General features: G+C 37.8%; 1 protein-coding gene across 1 annotated transcript; it reads left to right on the top strand.

The window, feature by feature from the left end:
• Nucleotides 1-449: 449 nt before the first annotated feature.
• On the top strand, nt 450-15,673 carry LOC135627846 (plant UBX domain-containing protein 8-like). Its single transcript, XM_065134224.1, has 11 exons — nt 450-745; nt 1,765-1,826; nt 1,912-2,458; nt 2,545-2,619; nt 2,692-2,798; nt 8,731-8,983; nt 9,074-9,241; nt 9,313-9,477; nt 11,520-11,663; nt 11,771-11,827; nt 15,223-15,673. Exons 1-11 carry the CDS (start codon nt 662-664, stop codon nt 15,328-15,330), a joined length of 1,770 nt encoding a protein of 589 aa, XP_064990296.1. The 5' UTR covers nt 450-661; the 3' UTR covers nt 15,331-15,673.
• The last annotated feature ends 1,497 nt before the right edge of the window (nt 15,674-17,170 follow it).

Raw genomic sequence — 17,170 nt, 5'->3', positions numbered from 1 at the left:
CGTTGGCCCTCACGGCGCTTTTATCTGGGCGGCCCACACCCTTTCCACGGTATCCGCCGACCACCGCTCTGGCGCGAATATTGACGCCCATCACACGGGCCCCGTCGCTGGTCCTCAAGGCCTTCCCACGGCATCCACCGACCACCCCCGTTGCACGACTATTGATGCCCATCGGACGGGGTTCAAGGCCCTTACATCGTGGTCGCACCAGTTACGCTGTTTTGCACGACCCGCGACGACCGCCACCTGTTGCACGAATATCGATGCCCATCGGACGGGTCCACGGCCCTTTTCTCGTGGCCCCACCAACAACGCTCTTTCCCACGACGTCCGGTGACGACCCCTTGTTACACGAATCTTGATGCCCATCGGACGGATCCGGTCTCCGGTTCTCACGCCCCCTTTTCTCGGGGCCACATCGGAAACACACTTTAGCACGGCATCTCTCCATCTCCCTCTAATCAAGAAACCTTCGTATCGCCCTCGCTCTCTACCAGCGTTTCATCTCTGGCCAGTCCTTGGAGAGGCCCTCCCACGTCTCTCTACTTTCCGCTCACCGCTTCAATCACTTCCCCTCCTCGGTTTCAGATCGCTTTCACCTGGTCCTTCCTCTCTCGATTGCATCGTAGCGGGAGAGAAAGCCCCAGGCGAAGAGTGAGAAATGGCGAGGCCTTCGCGGGACGCGATCGAGACCTTCGTGAGCATCACCGGCGCCCCCGAGGCCGTCGCTCTGCAGAAGCTCGAGGTACGATCCCCTATCTGGATGAGATTCAGAATTAGTTTCTTTTTTACCTCTTTCTTTTGCTTTTAGGTGAATTGTGATCCGAGATTGTGGTTCAGTTGCTGTTATTCGAGTGATCTGATGGTTTAGGTTATGTTGTTGTTTTCTTTAAATTCAATCACGGACCATCATTTGTGGTGACGAGATGTGTTTCTAGAGTAAGTGCCCGTAATGGGAATGTGTTATGGATATATGATGAGATGGCTTCTTTAATGAGTTCATTTCTTTAGTAGGTCTCAAATATGTTTCTAATCCTGTATCTCCAGTCTTATCAATATGGGGACATATGAAGTTGCATAGCACTCTTGATGATATGCAATTAGAACCATTGTTTTCAATACTTTAGTCTAATGATTATCAAAGTTAATTCTGCTTATTTATTTGGCACTTCATGCAGAAGTTCAGTTAGTCATTTATAAAAATTACCATATCAGGTCATAGTTACTTCTCATCGGAGGATATGCAGTCATACGCATGTTAGCCTTTTGCTGCATCAGAAGTACTTATTATTTTTCCATTGGATTTAATGGATCATTTATTATAACAAAATTCTTATATAGCACATTATTTTGTTCCCGATGAGTGTGATGGGACCTTGCGCAAGGTCATCATCTTGCCCTATTGCAATATATAAAGGTCTGAAAACCATGATATGTTCACTTCTAAAACATGTTAGGTCTTAGAGTGTCATTTTAAACCTGTAAGTTGATCTTTGGCATCTTTTGTTGATAGCACAAGGTATGTGACATATGGTCCTGATAAGTGATAAAGTAAGTGCATGACATTCTTAATGGATGTCCAAGTTTATTGCCTCTTCAATACTATCGTTGTTTTTGTTATGATCATAATTGCCCCACTATATGTGTTTGCCTGTGGTGCTTTGTTTTTCTTTGAACAAACTATTTTGATAAATTTACAATTTTGCAATTTTCTACTGGAAATTTCCTCGCATAATCATTTTCTTTTCATTAATGATATTTCAGGAACATGGTGGGGATCTGAATGAAGCTATTAACGCTCACTTTAGTGAAGTAGATAGGGTTAAGTATGTGATCTACATTTTCCAAGATGTCAAACTTGCTTAAGTTTTTCATTCTGTTATTCCTTCTAATCACTGACTTAATATCCAGTGCAAATCAGAGATCTGCCCCTCATGAAGATTTTATGAACATAGATGACACTCTTGACAACGAACCTCTAAGGCCCGTGATTCCATTATCATCTGCTGCTCAAGATGTGAACCCGTTTTCTTTACTTGATTCTAAATTTGGCCCTTTCGGGGATCTTTCTGATGGTGGAGCTGCTTCTGGTTTTCCTTCACATGGACCACGTGTTTCACACCCAAGGGAGGTAAGGGAAGTGCCCATTGAAGTCAAGGATGACGATGGAGAACCTGGAGCTTCTGGCATAGGACCTAGAATTGAGAATGTCTCTGGAAATGAAACTGCACATTGTCCAGAGATTCATGACACTGTCATAATTGATGACGAAGATGATGAGGACATCCAATCTGCTCATGCTGATCATGGTGCGAAGGCATCCAGTGATAACTCTTTTGGTCCACATCCTGGACCAACCGTTTCTCCATTGGTCGATATGTCTGATTATAACAATGATATAGAGGAGGAAATGGTCAGAGCTGCTATTGAAGCTTCTAAGCGAGAAACTGTGCAATCTGTAAATAAACAGTTTGATGATCCTTTCAGCTTTAAGTTTAAAACCAATCCTTCTTAATAACTATATTCACCCTTATGTCATTGTAGGACATGCATGGTCACCAGAAGTCGCATGCACCAGGTGCTACCGATCTTGCACTAGCAGTTTCATTGTCCTTGAAGGTATCTGTTATGTATGCCTACTATAATTTTAAGTGGTTATTTTTGCACTGTTTTGATGTTCTTCCAATGTAGACCGCAGAACAAGAAAGAGCACTACATAAACAGGGTGTATATATTGGAGAGAGTCCATCTTTTGTGGAAGTGGAAAGTGCAGGACAAGTTTCTTCACTCAATGGAAGGTGTGGATCTTTTATTCTACTTTGATATCAGGAGTTAGTTTCACTGTTTTTTTTAGATCCTTTGCTCAATCCTATTATTTTCAGGAAGAAAGTTTGTATTGAATGAACACCACTGCTTCATTTCGTTGAAGTTTCTTGTTTGTGTGATCTTATATTTTGCCATACCCATGCTGAGTTGTTGTTACATTACAAGATCAGAAGATGTGGACTGGACATTTCAAAAAGATCAACATTCTTCTGATCTGGTAAAAAAGAAATCCAAGAACTGAGAAGGACAGTGGACTTTAGAGAGAGAGAGAGAGAGAGAGAGAGAGAGAGAGAGAGAGAGAGAGAGAGAGAGAGCGAGTTAACCCTTGCATCTACTGTGATGTCTTGGAGCATCCTCTCCATTTTCCCTTTATCAAAGCTCTTTGCTGATCTCTTCTTTTGTCTCTTCCATCATAATTGACATCTTGTCACGCAAACATCTTGGATGCCTCACAGATGGAGAAAACTAAATAGATCAAGGGGCAATTAATTGAGTAACACAACTTGCATCAGTTTTCAAAGTTTTATAATGAGCTAGTTAAGTGTATTGTAGAACTGTTAAACAGGAAAATGAGTTCTCATTAGACCAATAAAAGAATAAATAGAATTAGTTATCGTTCAACAATTTTTATACTTTTTTTGGAAAAACCTCCTTGATAAAAGGTAAAAGGGTTCATATAATTTTTATGACTTTTAACTTTATCTTTATGGGTTTTAGTGGTTTATATATTTTTCCCCTCAATCTAGTTCTTTGATCCATATTTGTCAAACCAATTGATCCGATTTGGTTCCCAACTTTTTACAAACTGCTATGTGTGAACAAAATCATGTTTTCTAATACCTTGAGTGCAACACCTGCTTGTTGGGCATTTCTGTTAGATGGTCTAATTCAGGAGGTTTTGCCATTGCGGTGTCTACGGAGGGTCAGTCTGCAAATCCTGATCACTCAGGTTGCAAATAAGCAAATATCAACTTTATACTTTTATCCTACTAGTTTTGGGAAATCAATAGATGTAATGATGCATGAATGATCATTTTTCTGGACCTTCTTCTGATGCTTAATATTCACACATTTAGTGCTGTTGATGGGTCAACAAGTATATAAGATTTGGGCTTATTATTAGGAATGTTAGGCTGAAGCTTTTCAAGCCATATGGTTAGGGCCCATTATATCTTGGTCTATTCAGTTAGCTTCTGCACATTTGCTATATAATTAGTAAACAGTTATATTGTAGTTGAGATTGTGTATTATGCTTTTGAGTACCAAACAATAACAGCTAATGGTAAGGTGATGTCTGATCTTTTATATTGACATCTTACAGAGGTCTATAAAGCAAGAAACAGGATCTGGAACTACTTTACCATGTTGTAACTGTTGGATTTGCTATGATATTGTATTATTTGCCCTTATTCACTACCTATGAAAAACATTCTGTTTCTTTAAATACCTGATTGAGGATTAGATGTCTGGATGTAAATAAATTGACGATGCTGTTTTGTCTAGTTTACATCTGGCAACTTACCCTTTGTATGAATATCTGCTCTTTTCAAAGAAGCAAGTTGTGCTGATATATTGGCAACTAGCAATCTTGTGGTTTAAAGGATATAATATATGCTTGACGCTTTAATGTGATTAAGTAATATTTGAGACAAAAGAATTGTTGTTAACAGAAAATGCTTTCTGAGAACTTCAGTACCTAATGATCATGATATGATACAAATGTTAGTTTTTGTTCAGAAAGAGGCAGCTTTTCTTCTATGCATTAAAACTATCATTTTTCTAACCAAGTGTTGATCACCATTAACATCACTTCTTTCTTAGATATCCGCTTATCTATATGACAGTAGTTTCTTGTCTTTGCCAAACAATGTGCTTCATATTATTGATTCTTATTCCTGAAAATTGAATAAAAAACAAATTCAAAGGTTGGGCCAGATCCATTTACTTCATATTCCTTGCTAACGATTCAATTATATATATATATATATATATATATATATATTCAGTACCTAATGATCATGATATGATACAAATGTTAGTTTTTGTTCAGAAAGAGGCAGCTTTTCTTCTATGCATTAAAACTATCATTTTTCTAACCAAGTGTTGATCACCATTAACATCACTTCTTTCTTAGATATCCGCTTATCTATATGACAGTAGTTTCTTGTCTTTGCCAAACAATGTGCTTCATATTATTGATTCTTATTCCTGAAAATTGAATAAAAAACAAATTCAAAGGTTGGGCCAGATCCATTTACTTCATATTCCTTGCTAACGATTCAATTATATATATATATATATATATATATATATATATATATATATATATATATATATTACATGGTACATTAATTTTTTTGTTTGTTGATGGGATTGATTTTATGCATCATACTTCCAAGTTTATGATTGACATGCATCATGTGGCAGAAATATTCACTAAGTGTTACATTGTTCTTTAAATAATTTTGTTGTTGGATTAATGTGAATTTTCATACTATGCCATAGGAAATCAATTACAAAAATTTTACTATATATAATGTCTCTTATCAAATGGTGTTCATGGTATATTTTAAATTGTCCTTATGCCAACAAGGTATATTCTCTAATAGTTGTGGATTACTATGTTGTGCCAAATAAAGCATGATGGCGCCATGAGGACGGGTGAGAAAGACTGATAGAGCTTGAGGGATGGTTGCCCGTGTTTAGGCTTCAGCTTCTCTCTCTATGTGATGCCCACATTTTCAGCATCTTTACGTTTAGGGTTGAGTTCTCATGCGGTCATGGCATGGGATTGCATATCCACTTATTGATCAGTCTGTAAATGAAAAGAAAATGTGTCAACTTGGTCTCTTAGATTGAGTTCAAAGATTGGTTGCTAATGAAATTCAGTGATTGATGGACAAAGGCCTTACGATTGATAAAAGATGTCATAAATAGTTTTTTCTACTTATTCTGATGGTATTGTCAGCGTGGTAGAACTAATGTCCCATTTAAGTGGTATATATGAAATGGGATCATCGATTTGTGTAGGTGTAGCCTTGGTATTCCTTTAGTGTAGTTGCACATTAGGAAATGAAGGGCTGGCCTTTTATATGATAGCTTGAGTGGAAGCATTTGGGCTCTTTTTGGTGAGGCTTGCTAGACATAGATGACATTGCTAGTAAGTTATTTGGATCATGATAAATTGTGTGCGTCAGAATAGCTTAAATTGGGAATCATAGAGATGCATCTAGATTGTATCTTGTCCCTTGACTAATTTATCATTCTTTTAGGCCAGGGAGATTGTGATACTCCAATGGTTTCTTGTAAGGACCTGAGAAATTGGTGGATTTTAACATGTGGCTTGGTATATACTAACTTATTCATAGAGACAAACGTGATTAAATATTTAAATATGGGGTTAAGGTCCATTTTAGCTTTTATGGTTTTGGCCATGGACCACTTAAGACCTTATGGTTTACTTGTGTCTAAAATAACCCATACATTTTTAAAAACGTAATATATAAGCCTCTCCCGTCAAGTTTGAGTTAACAAACGTTAGAGTTTGCTTACGTGGCAAGTTGGCTAATAATAAACCACTAATATAATGACACATGTAATTTAAGTTAAAAAAAAACTGAGACCTCCATCAATGGCCGGAGAAGGCATCGTTGTGGAAGCGATAACTAGTAGTAGAACCGAGTTGCTACTGTCTAGCAAGGCGTCATATGCACGTAGCCTCTCTCGCACTGACGACAAGCTCAGGAGCTTCCGGTCCTGCCTCAGTTGGATGTGTGTCGACCAGTCCGACGCTAGGCACGTAGTGGTCTCTTGGTCCCTCTTCCTCCTCTTGGGCGTCTTTGTCTCCACCGTCTGCCACTTCACCCTCTCCTATGCTCTCACCCGCCATACCTAACGATGTGGTGGTCTAGCTCTCTCTCACCTCTGCCTCCGGTCTCTCTTACCTCTGCCTCTTCGCAGCGGAGGTGGCTTAGAAGGTATGGGTAGATCCAGCTCGCTAACTCCAGGGCGCTTGCCACCACATCACTGCTTGCCATCGCGAATGATACCTGCTCCGATCCCGACGAGTACCACCATACCTTGTAAGCCACCTCCCCTGCGAAGCACAACATCAAGAAGACGAAGAGCAGGAGGAAGGTGCAATTTAGCTGGTCTATGTAGCCCTCTCGCATCCGTTCGCTCTCCTCGACCAGCTTGTCGAGGAAGAGGAAGCGGCGGACGAAGTTGGACAGGCAGGGGTAGGAGAAGCCGAAGGCGGAGGTGAGGGAGAGCTAGACCACCATGTCGTAGGCACGACGGGTAGCGGCGTAGGAGAGGACGAAGAGGGAGACAATGGAGATGAAAATGCCTAGAAGGAAGAAGAGGGACCAGGAGACTACTGCATGCTCAGCATCGGACTGGTCGATGCACATCCACCTGAGACAGGGCCGGAAGCTCTTGAGCTCGTCGTCAGCGCGAGAGAGGCTGTGTGCGTACGATGTTTTGCTAGGTAGCAGCGACTCAGTGTTGCTGCTAGTGGCCGCTTCCACGACGATGCCTCCTGTCATTATTGATGAAGGTCTTAGTTTTATTTTTTTTAGAACTTAAATTACACGTGTTGTTATATTAATGATTTATTATGAGTTAGCATGTCACATAAGTAGACTCTAACGTCTGTTAACTCAGACTTGACGGAAGGGGCTTATATACTACGTTTTTGAAAATATAGGGGTTATTTTAGATACTAGTAAATCATAAGAGCTTAAGAGGTCCATGGCTAAAACCACAGGGGCTAAAATGGACCTTAACCCTTAAATATGTGACTAAGTTAGCTTCATAAGTTCTTGGGCTAGTGGACCACTTGGATTGGTGGGCTACTTGTTTTATTATTTAGACTTTCTATAAATATTTGTTTTAAACTAATAAGGTTTTACGTTGAAGTCCACTAACTTGCACAATCTATGATCTAAGAAAACCGTCGCCCCACCCTTTCTTTTTTTAGTGGCTAAGAATTACCTTTGATAGATATGCTAACTGATTGTTATCTAGGAAAAGAAAAACTTGATATTCCATCAAATATTCCTGAAATTTATGATGCTGCATTTTTCTGAGCAAATGCAACTATTAATAGTATTTTTTTCAAATACTCAGCATTTAATTGTTGTCTTTATATGGTTCAGTGGACATTTTATCAATAGCTGGTACATGAGTTTGTTCACAGGTTTTTATTAAAAAATTATGGAGAGCTTTTGGAATTAGTTTCGTATTCACTGTTTCCCCCCTTTTTTTATTTAGTTGTATATCAAGGATTCATTTTGAACCAACTTGTGACCGGATTGAGTGACAAACATATTATTGATACCTTGTGCATGCTCAAATTTGGCTGTCCTCACCTTGATGCTAGATTTGGTACTGGGTATGAGTGTGCGCATGTATTTTTTTGTCACATGACTTGTATGGTTGCTGCAAGGCACAGTCTACAGGTATGTTTGATGGTCCGAGCTATGGCTTCCTATTCAATGTAGTATCATTTCATATCTGACCTTGATGATTCCACCAAACCCATGCAGTATTGCTGTTTTTTTATTTTTATTTTGGTGACATTAAGTTTGTCTTCCTCATTCCATTTGTTTCTGTAAAGATTGTAAGTTGTATCAATAATTGCATGTAGCATTCCACATCGATGTGCAACAGTACTTGTCAAAATGGTCCATTAGGACACTATTCGATACCTATATGTATAGAAATCCACATTTCCTGGATGTTTCATGGTGTTGCACATATGCAATCTGTTCTGGAATATTTTGGTCACTACAAGGCTATTCTGGTTCTATTTCATTACATATCTTCATTCTTAAAATAATTACTTGTGAAATGCTTATATGATTGCTCTTGTTACTAAAATGTGCCTTTTTCTTACTGGAGGCCTGGATTTGCTTTAGCTGAAACTGGAACTTCAAGTCAAGTGAATTCAGATGAAAAAAATCCATTTGTCTCAGAAGAAACTGAAGATGTAGAGGAGCACCCTCTAGTGAGACACCATTCCAACCATGTAGCTCCTGTAGACACAGAATCAGCAGATGCTGGACTAGTGAGCTATAGTGCTTCTAGTCCCTCACAGCATGATATTATTGATAGACATCCTCAGCATAATGGAGATGCGTTTGAGAGAGATGAGGTATACAAGTTATGGAAGATACTTATTATTCTATTCATGAATGAATTGAATTGAGGAAGTAGTAATTTGAAACATTTTTTTGTGGATTAGTGGGGTGGTATGTCTTCTGAAGAGCATGACGAAGCTCTCATGCTTGAGGCTGCAATGTTTGGCAATGTTCCTGATCAAACAGCTTATCGTTTTGGATACCCACACCGTCAAATACCTCGTCCGCCATCCCCTACACTTACCGCACAGCGCTTGTTGAGAGAGCAACAGGTTTTATATGTCTTGTTATTATTAGCTGATTGCCATCCAGTCAAATTATGTTAAATGTTCATGAATTGCAGGACGATGAGTATCTTGCGGCACTGCAAGCCGATAGAGAAAAAGAATTGAAGGCCCAGCAGGAGGCTGAACATCGTCGTTTAGAAGAGGCTGCTGCTAGGGAAGCTGCTCTTCAAAAGCAGAAACACGAAGAGGAGGAAAACCATAGGAAACAGCTTGAGGAAGAGGTAATTCATTGCTGATAATGGTAACGGGAAAGGATCTAGAATTTTTATTCAGGGAACTTCCATTGAGGGAGATGACTCTCCTGTCTGAATTATTTAGTGCCTCATTGTTATGATAGATCTGTAGGCTCAAAAAATTTGAATATCATATGGCCTCTAAATCTGGATATAGTTATAGCAAGGACAAACTGAATTGTTTGTTCTATATTTTGTATTTGTTCTGTAGGTACTGTATGCACCCTCATAGTCCTAGGTTTTTTTAATTTACCCATATATGTATAAAGGGTCTTGCATTTTTATTGGATTAATAATAAATGTCAATATTCCATGTGCTTCACAATGTGATTTCCATTTATTTATATATTGATTAAATTATTTATATATGCTTAATTTGCTCCCCTTTTGTTGTATTATTTTAGGCTATTCAATTAAACTATAGAGTGGTAGTTACATGATCCTATTTATAACATCTTTGTATCAATGTTCTTAATCTCATACTGTACCGGTGTATCGAGATTTGCTCGGTACGGTATGGTACGACATATTGAGTGGTACGCCTAAAATAGGCATAAAACCTTCCGAAAATACTTGAAAAATAGAAAAAAAAGTTAGAATAGGATTTTTAAGTTAGACATAAATATACATTTAGTATAGTTTTAACAAAACTAATGTAAATTAGGTAATAATAGTATCACATATCTTTTTCGGGCTTTGAGGAATAGCCTTATGCAAGGTTCGCAATTTCGATCTGTTTCGAATCGTCCTTATGTTAATGTTGAATTATCTACAAAAAACTTATTTGAATTATTAGATTATTTTGTATACAACTTAAACTTTAAGATTTAAATGAATTAAGTAATAACATGTGTAGATATGCCTGATTCTATCACCAAAATGAACGACGAGCATTCACAAGTGATGGATCGAGGTCTTCGATCCTATGTATCTGTATATTAATATGATATGTTTGTCGGACCCAATCATGAAATTAATCACATGATATAGTGTATTGATATACCGTATGTCACTGGTGCATCAATGTGGTGACAGTTATAGGTTGATCGTCATAAATCATATGTGTCTGAGGTGGCTCCTGAGGTATATATTGGTGAATGTCAGAATTTTGACTTTCGCAACTGATCTGCTGCTCCTATCATACTATTGCTCGGAGAAGTATGACCGATTATCATAATAGGCTTAATTATATCATGAATCAATAAAAATCTAGAAAGAGAATACATACCTCTTGTTAAAAAGTTTTTCTTTTTAATCCTCCTAAATTAATCTCCTAAATTTGAGTTTAGGAGAGAAAATGTGAGAATAAGAGAGAGAATATGAGAAAAATGAGTTTGAGAGAGTTTGAAAGTGAAATAGATTGAAATAGGGAGAAGAAAAGGATTTAAAAACCCTTGAGGAGGCCTCCAACATTCAAATTGATCGTTGGAACACTGTTACCATTTGGTAATGGTTAATTTCGACAGTTACCGCTCAGTACAACCCTGTATCGCCCGATACGGGTCCAAATGCTTGATACCGCCCGGTAGCGGGCAGACCGCGTGCCAGTCTATTGGTGGACCGATATGTACCACCCGTACCAAGCAGTAAGTACAGTACGGTATTGCAATCCTTGCTTTGTACACAACTTTTCCAAGCCATATGTATGAGGGAGGAGTTATATGATCAGGAACACTAGAAAGCCATTATTAATAATAACTTGTAAGATTAGTTGAGAGTGGTGCATATGTTTATGTATCTGGAAACAGATACTGTGATTCATAGCCAATGAGTTGCAAAATTTCAATATTTATCTGGGTGTCTTTTGTTTTCTGGAATCCGGTGTCTATTTTTTTTTTTTTCAGATTGAAAGTTGATTGACAATTTGGCATTTATCCTCTTGCTGTATTAACCTATGAGTAGTCTAGTAGTCTGTCCTTTAGGTGTGCTGAATCCTGAATGTATAGTTATAAGTTATAACTAACATAGAACATACCCTTCTTAGGACAATACTTTTTTGTTTACTGGTTGGCTTGACATGGTTCTTGCAGGAACTTGAGAGGATGCTTGCTGCAAAACAAGCATCCTTGCCACAAGAGCCTTCTTCAGATGATGAAAATGCTGTGACCCTTCTTGTGCGAATGCCTAATGGTAGTCGGCGTGGACGTCGCTTTTTGAAATCTGACAAGCTTCAGGTTGACCATTTGGATTGATCATGCATTTGGCAATTTTCTAGCAACATTTGTTTATTTATATGTTTTTTTTGTTACTTTGTTAGTCACACTGCTGCCATTTGTTGCAGTTTCTTTTTTATTACATTGACATTGGAAAGGTGGTTAAGCCTGCCTCCTACAGATTGGTAATACTTCCTTTTGATCTTTTGATTTGTTGGTCTATTTATAAATGCAGTGCCTTTCAGGTTTTAAGTACTCTATATGTTCTCAATCTTTGATTGGCATGTTTGGTCTTGTTTTGGGTAAATCAATCTATTTGGAACTCGCATAAGTGCAATGTAGAATCTTAGGTGCCATGGTATTATGCAACTCTTATTTACATGTGACTGATGTGCTGTCATATGTATATGGATATAGGATCCTTCTACTTTCTCAAAATGAATTGGACTTAAATGCTAGAAGTTTCTTAACAGATGAAATTCTGCATGTTTAGCACAATGTATGTATTAGTATAAAGTGGGTGGAATATTCAATTAAAATGAAAATTTTATAACTGCTGTCATGGGCATTAATGCTGAAAGGCATGTATAAATGTGAAGTTTTCTAATTAAAGAACATTTTAGGACTATGTGAATCTATATCTGCTTGGCCCATGTAACTGGAAGCAAGTGGTTTATTACACGGAACAAGAAAATAATGTGGATGTATAATCAAATGATTTCATGTGATGAAAACCTATGTCAATAGAGTCGAAACCAATGTGTTGTACGTCTGGATTTAATGAATAATACTGCTTGGTAGTTGACAGCTATCTTTTTTCATTTGTTTCCTTTTTTCAATGGTCTCTCCTCTCTTTCCCCCTCCTTTTTCTTTTGTTACTCCCCTCGCTTTTTTTCTCTGCATACCGCCTGGTACTATTATCATATTTCTATTTTTTTTCAGCTGGCAATTATTTATTTATTTTTATTTTCCCTGTTTTTTCCTTCCTTGCTTCTCTCTCTCTCTTTGTCTCATCACTTACAAGACTTGTCTAGTCAGTTTTTCCTTTAAGCGACAGATGATTCTTTTGTTTTGTATTTGAAAGCCAATAACGGGGCCTTTTAGAGGCTTATGAGTGACTCCAAACCCATTGTCACCTTGTCTTCTTCTAGCAAAATGGTGTCACGATGTATGCAGACATAATATGTCGGTACACCGACATGGACCAACCCATATGGGGACCATGGACAACCATGTTTGTGATTCCCAAAATTGCATTCCTTGGTCAAAACCACAAGCTGAACCAGTACGGCTATGGTATCCAAGATTGTATTCGTTGATCAAAACCAGGGGTCTCAATTTCAATGTCTACCACCCGGTACGGGCGGCACATATCGGTTCGAGAGGATATCGGTACACGGACTACCCTCTATCAGGCGGTACCAGTGTTTTGACCTCGTACTGGGCAATACGGGGTCTATACCGAAATTCGACCATTATCGAGGCATATCGACTAGTACCGAGGTGTATCGATCAGTTTGGTTTCAGATTTCGATCGTTACCAAGGCATACCGGTTGGTATGCCTCGGTATGTTTGTACCGTTACCTCCAGGTATTTTTGGAGGTTTTTCAGAATTTTTGAGCGTACTGTCGGTATGCCTTGGCATATCGTCGGTATGCCTCGGTACGTATTGTACCAAGCAGGGCTCGATACATCGGTACGAACTGAAATTGAGAACCTTGATCAAAACTGCCAAATTTCTTGTCACCAAAATGATCCCTTGCTTTTTATGGTTCGGTCTAGTTATTATAGGAATTCTATTGTTATATCTAGGTCAAGAATGAAATGGGACTGAAGTGTTTTTCTAAGTTGACACTTATGATAGTTTAGTGTTTAATTATCAACACTTAAGTGTGTCATGATATTTTTTGGTTTTTGTTTGAAAGACTGACTAATGAAAAACAGAAGTAGAAACTTAAGGAAGAGGACATAAGAAATGATTTTGGAGAATATTCTTGTATGTCTGTTAAAGTTAGGTCTATGCTGGTACTTCATACGTCTTTGATGATGTAAGTTAATCCTAAGGCAGATACAAAGAGCACACTGAATAATCGACTGGTTTTTTTGCTTCATTCAAATGAAGCCTCTAAGGATCTTGTTCATTAATTCTGTTTCATGTGTGTTGTAACTTGTGCTAGAGCCAGCACTTTCCTTGGACAGGTGAGTTAACCAAGATGCATACCTGGGTTCATACCTCCAGGTTCATAGTTCTGGAGGTGATTTACTTTTTGACAGTCGGCTGTACTCATGTTCTTCTCAGGCCTAATGGAATAATTTTGGGGCATTTTTTTGTATACGTGTTTGTTTTTCATGGTGCATTCTGGATAAGATAGTGTTTGAGTAGTTGATGTTTATCTCCTGACCATTTGGCTGCGAAGAATACAATTAGTTCTCTACCATCTGAATGTTGATTTTTGACTTTGATCTCTATTAAATAGAAGTTGATGCTTTAATGCTGCATGACAAAAGCATCATAGAGAAGGATGGTTGTTGGTTGTTGAACTGTAGTTAGAAGTTAGAACTTTACATTTTATCTAATTTTGCATCTATTTGTCTGCATACAAACTCCAAGGCATATTCATAATAATTGTCCAGATGAGTTGACGGAATAGCATACTGTCCTTTACTCATTGGAACTGTAGATTGTGAAATATTAGAAACATCTTGAACAATAACTAAATTTAGAAAGAAACTTTGAATGTTCTTTGATTGAAAAGGTGGTGGATTTTGAAGTGAGGAATTTGAAAGATGAGATTGGACGGTGAGGATTCTCAAAGTACGAGTGAAGACATTAACATGACACAAGAAGGTTCAAGTTTCCTAAGGGAGCAGACTATTTACTTGTATGAATAGTAAGTACCAAGATATGGAAACTAAAAAGAAGAAGCAGGGTTGGGGGTGGGGTTGGATATGGAAATCAGGTGTGGCAGACTATTTACTTGTATGAATAGTAAATACAAAATTAGACACCAACCCGAGCCTTTATTCTGATTTGTCGGTAAAAGTGGACTTGGAGAAGCGAGATTTGGAAATTAGAAAGCGGCAGACTATTTACTTGTCTGAATAGATGAATAGCACGCCACTATTTCCTCTCCATTGTTTCTGATATGATAACCTGTACCTGCACAATCAAACTTGATTTTTTTGGAAGTGAGGCTGGGGTTATCGAGCCCTAAAATCTTGATATTTTTTTTCCTAGATGGCTGTTTCTCGTCTTACAGTTGCAGTACTACTTTGGCCTTTACAGCTCTGATATATGAGGCTTGATTTTCAATATTCAACTATTGCACTTACAGTAACATATTGATCCGATTTTTAATGACAACAATGTCTGCTCTATGTAGCCTTGAAAATTTTATTCCATTGCAATGAATCCATAATGCTGAAAAATGGATATGTTTTGTTATCTATCAGAAGCTATTTTTATCTGGTTATTATGTATGCATCATGTGATTTCATGTATACATGGATCTTTCTTTATTCGCCTTGAGTTCAGTATCAGCATTATTGCCTCTCACTACACTACTTTAAATCTGACAGGTGAGGCCATATCCTCGCCGTGCCTTTACTGAAGGAGAAAGTGAACTATCTCTGAGTGAACTGGGCCTGACTAGCAAGCAAGAGGTTTTGTTTATAGAGTTGATTTAAATACTGCTAGTTGGATGACATGCTTGCAAGTACTTGAACTATAGGTTAACACATCACATGAAAAATCGGACACGATGGTGGCATTTGCAGACCATTTGGAGATTGTCATTATAAGTATTTGGGTGAATGCATGTTTTTATGTGGAGACTTGGTCATACTCCATTTGGTGGGACTTCAGAATTGGTTTAATGTCTATGTTTGCAGTAGGTGCCCACCCCCCTCTTACCCCCCAACAAAAAAAAAAAACTGTGTACATATAAAGATGGTTTATAACGAACCATTGTCTCTCTACCAGGAAGTAGAGAAAGGTAATAAAAAGAAACTAATATTATCTTCTTTGTAAGCTCAAAGTGCTCGTGATTTCGTTTGTTATTGTTGTTGTTATGGTCTGGTGATTTACAGAATACAGGAACTGTTTCTGCTACGCACAGCAGGAAAGAATACTGCTGCTCTCATATTTCTACAGTTTGTTCGCCTACTTTGATGAAAGAGGACACGGCCTTTCCAGGTAACATGTGCATGTCAATCCGAATTCATTATTTTATTCACGACTCCACATAACACTTTACTTCAGAAGAACCGAATTACTAGTGTAGACAGATTGACAAGGATGACATTTGGGTTTCATGTTCATGATGAACATAATTGTTTTCGTAATAACCAAGCATGGCTTCTCCAATTAGGTGGTATTTGGTGAAAGGGCTAGTTGGTTTGAAATGCTTGTTTCTACGCAATCATTCAATTAATGTTTTATATTTGTTACATCGTAGTGGGAGTTACCTCATCACATAGCTAAGTCATTTGATTGATCATTCTTTTTTGATAAGGTTATAGGGTTTTATCATAGAAGTAGAAAAAGAAAGGGATGTTTACTTCGGAGGAATCGGCCTCATGCGGTTTGTCAAAAGCTAGACTAATATTTCATAGATAGATGAAAAGAAACAAATACATCCATATTTATAGAGTTTCACTCCGGATTCTATCATAACTTGGACTCCTAATAAATAAATAAATAAATCTCAAATAAACTCTTATCCGACTAATTAGACAAACTCAATAAAATATTATTCAAAGTTAGGATCTTAACAATTTCTCCTCCTTCAAATCAGTTTTATCCTTAAGGTTGAGCAACATCAAACTCTGAAAGCTTTTCTTTCAGTACTTCAGTCACAAGATATTTACGACGCATCACAACTCGTTGATCAAGTAAGTACGGTCTCCACTTATTGATAGTGTAAGCAATAAGTCAGTCTTCTGAAAAACCTTATCCATTCGATGGCTAGAGGTAGTCGTGATCTTACTTCCACGTCTTCCTTTTAGGATCAATTGTTTTCCATTAATAAAAAAAATCATAATTAGTTTAAAAAAATTTCAAGAAACATCACCCAGGGTTGATAGCCATTCAATTCTAAGCACCACTTCGAAGTCTTCCAAGAGTAGCAAAAAGAAATCCACAAAAAGAAATCCACAAGCAACTCTTGGTCTTATATAATCAATTTTATCTTCAAACATTTGCTATCACAAGTTAAAATTCGTCCATCAACGACCTTTACTTTGAATTTGGCAGTCTTCAATGTGGTAGACCAATCGATTAGTCTTCAATGTGGTAGACCAATCGGTTAGCAATCTTATTGTCCAAAACTTATTAGTGCTACTAATATTAATTAAAATTGTAACATGTTGATGTTTCAAAGTTCCTCAAACTTTCATAGTTTACGGGTTAGAGTAGCCGACTAATATATGCACTATATGCATGATAGGTTCAACATCTTTATCAGAATCCATATCTTCATGATCGGAGTCCACATTGTCACCTTCTGGTTCCATTCCAATTGGTTCA

This window comes from Musa acuminata, chromosome BXJ2-11 (assembly GCF_036884655.1).
Source record: "Musa acuminata AAA Group cultivar baxijiao chromosome BXJ2-11, Cavendish_Baxijiao_AAA, whole genome shotgun sequence".
Lineage (NCBI taxonomy): Eukaryota > Viridiplantae > Streptophyta > Magnoliopsida > Zingiberales > Musaceae > Musa > Musa acuminata.
Note: the sequence above shows the minus strand (reverse complement) of the source record. Positions and strands in the feature narration are given on the sequence as shown.

What these genes read in the sequence shown, in the direction of transcription:
- LOC135627846 (XM_065134224.1), top strand. Translation starts at nt 662, where the DNA reads ATGGCGAGGCCTTCGCGGGACGCGATCGAGACCTTCGTGAGCATCACC. An exon ending in TCGCTCTGCAGAAGCTCGAG is followed by an intron (nt 746 to 1,764) that starts GTACGATCCCCT and finishes ATGATATTTCAG; the next exon opens with GAACATGGTGGGGATCTGAA. An exon ending in GCTTGTTGAGAGAGCAACAG is followed by an intron (nt 9,242 to 9,312) that starts GTTTTATATGTC and finishes CATGAATTGCAG; the next exon opens with GACGATGAGTATCTTGCGGC.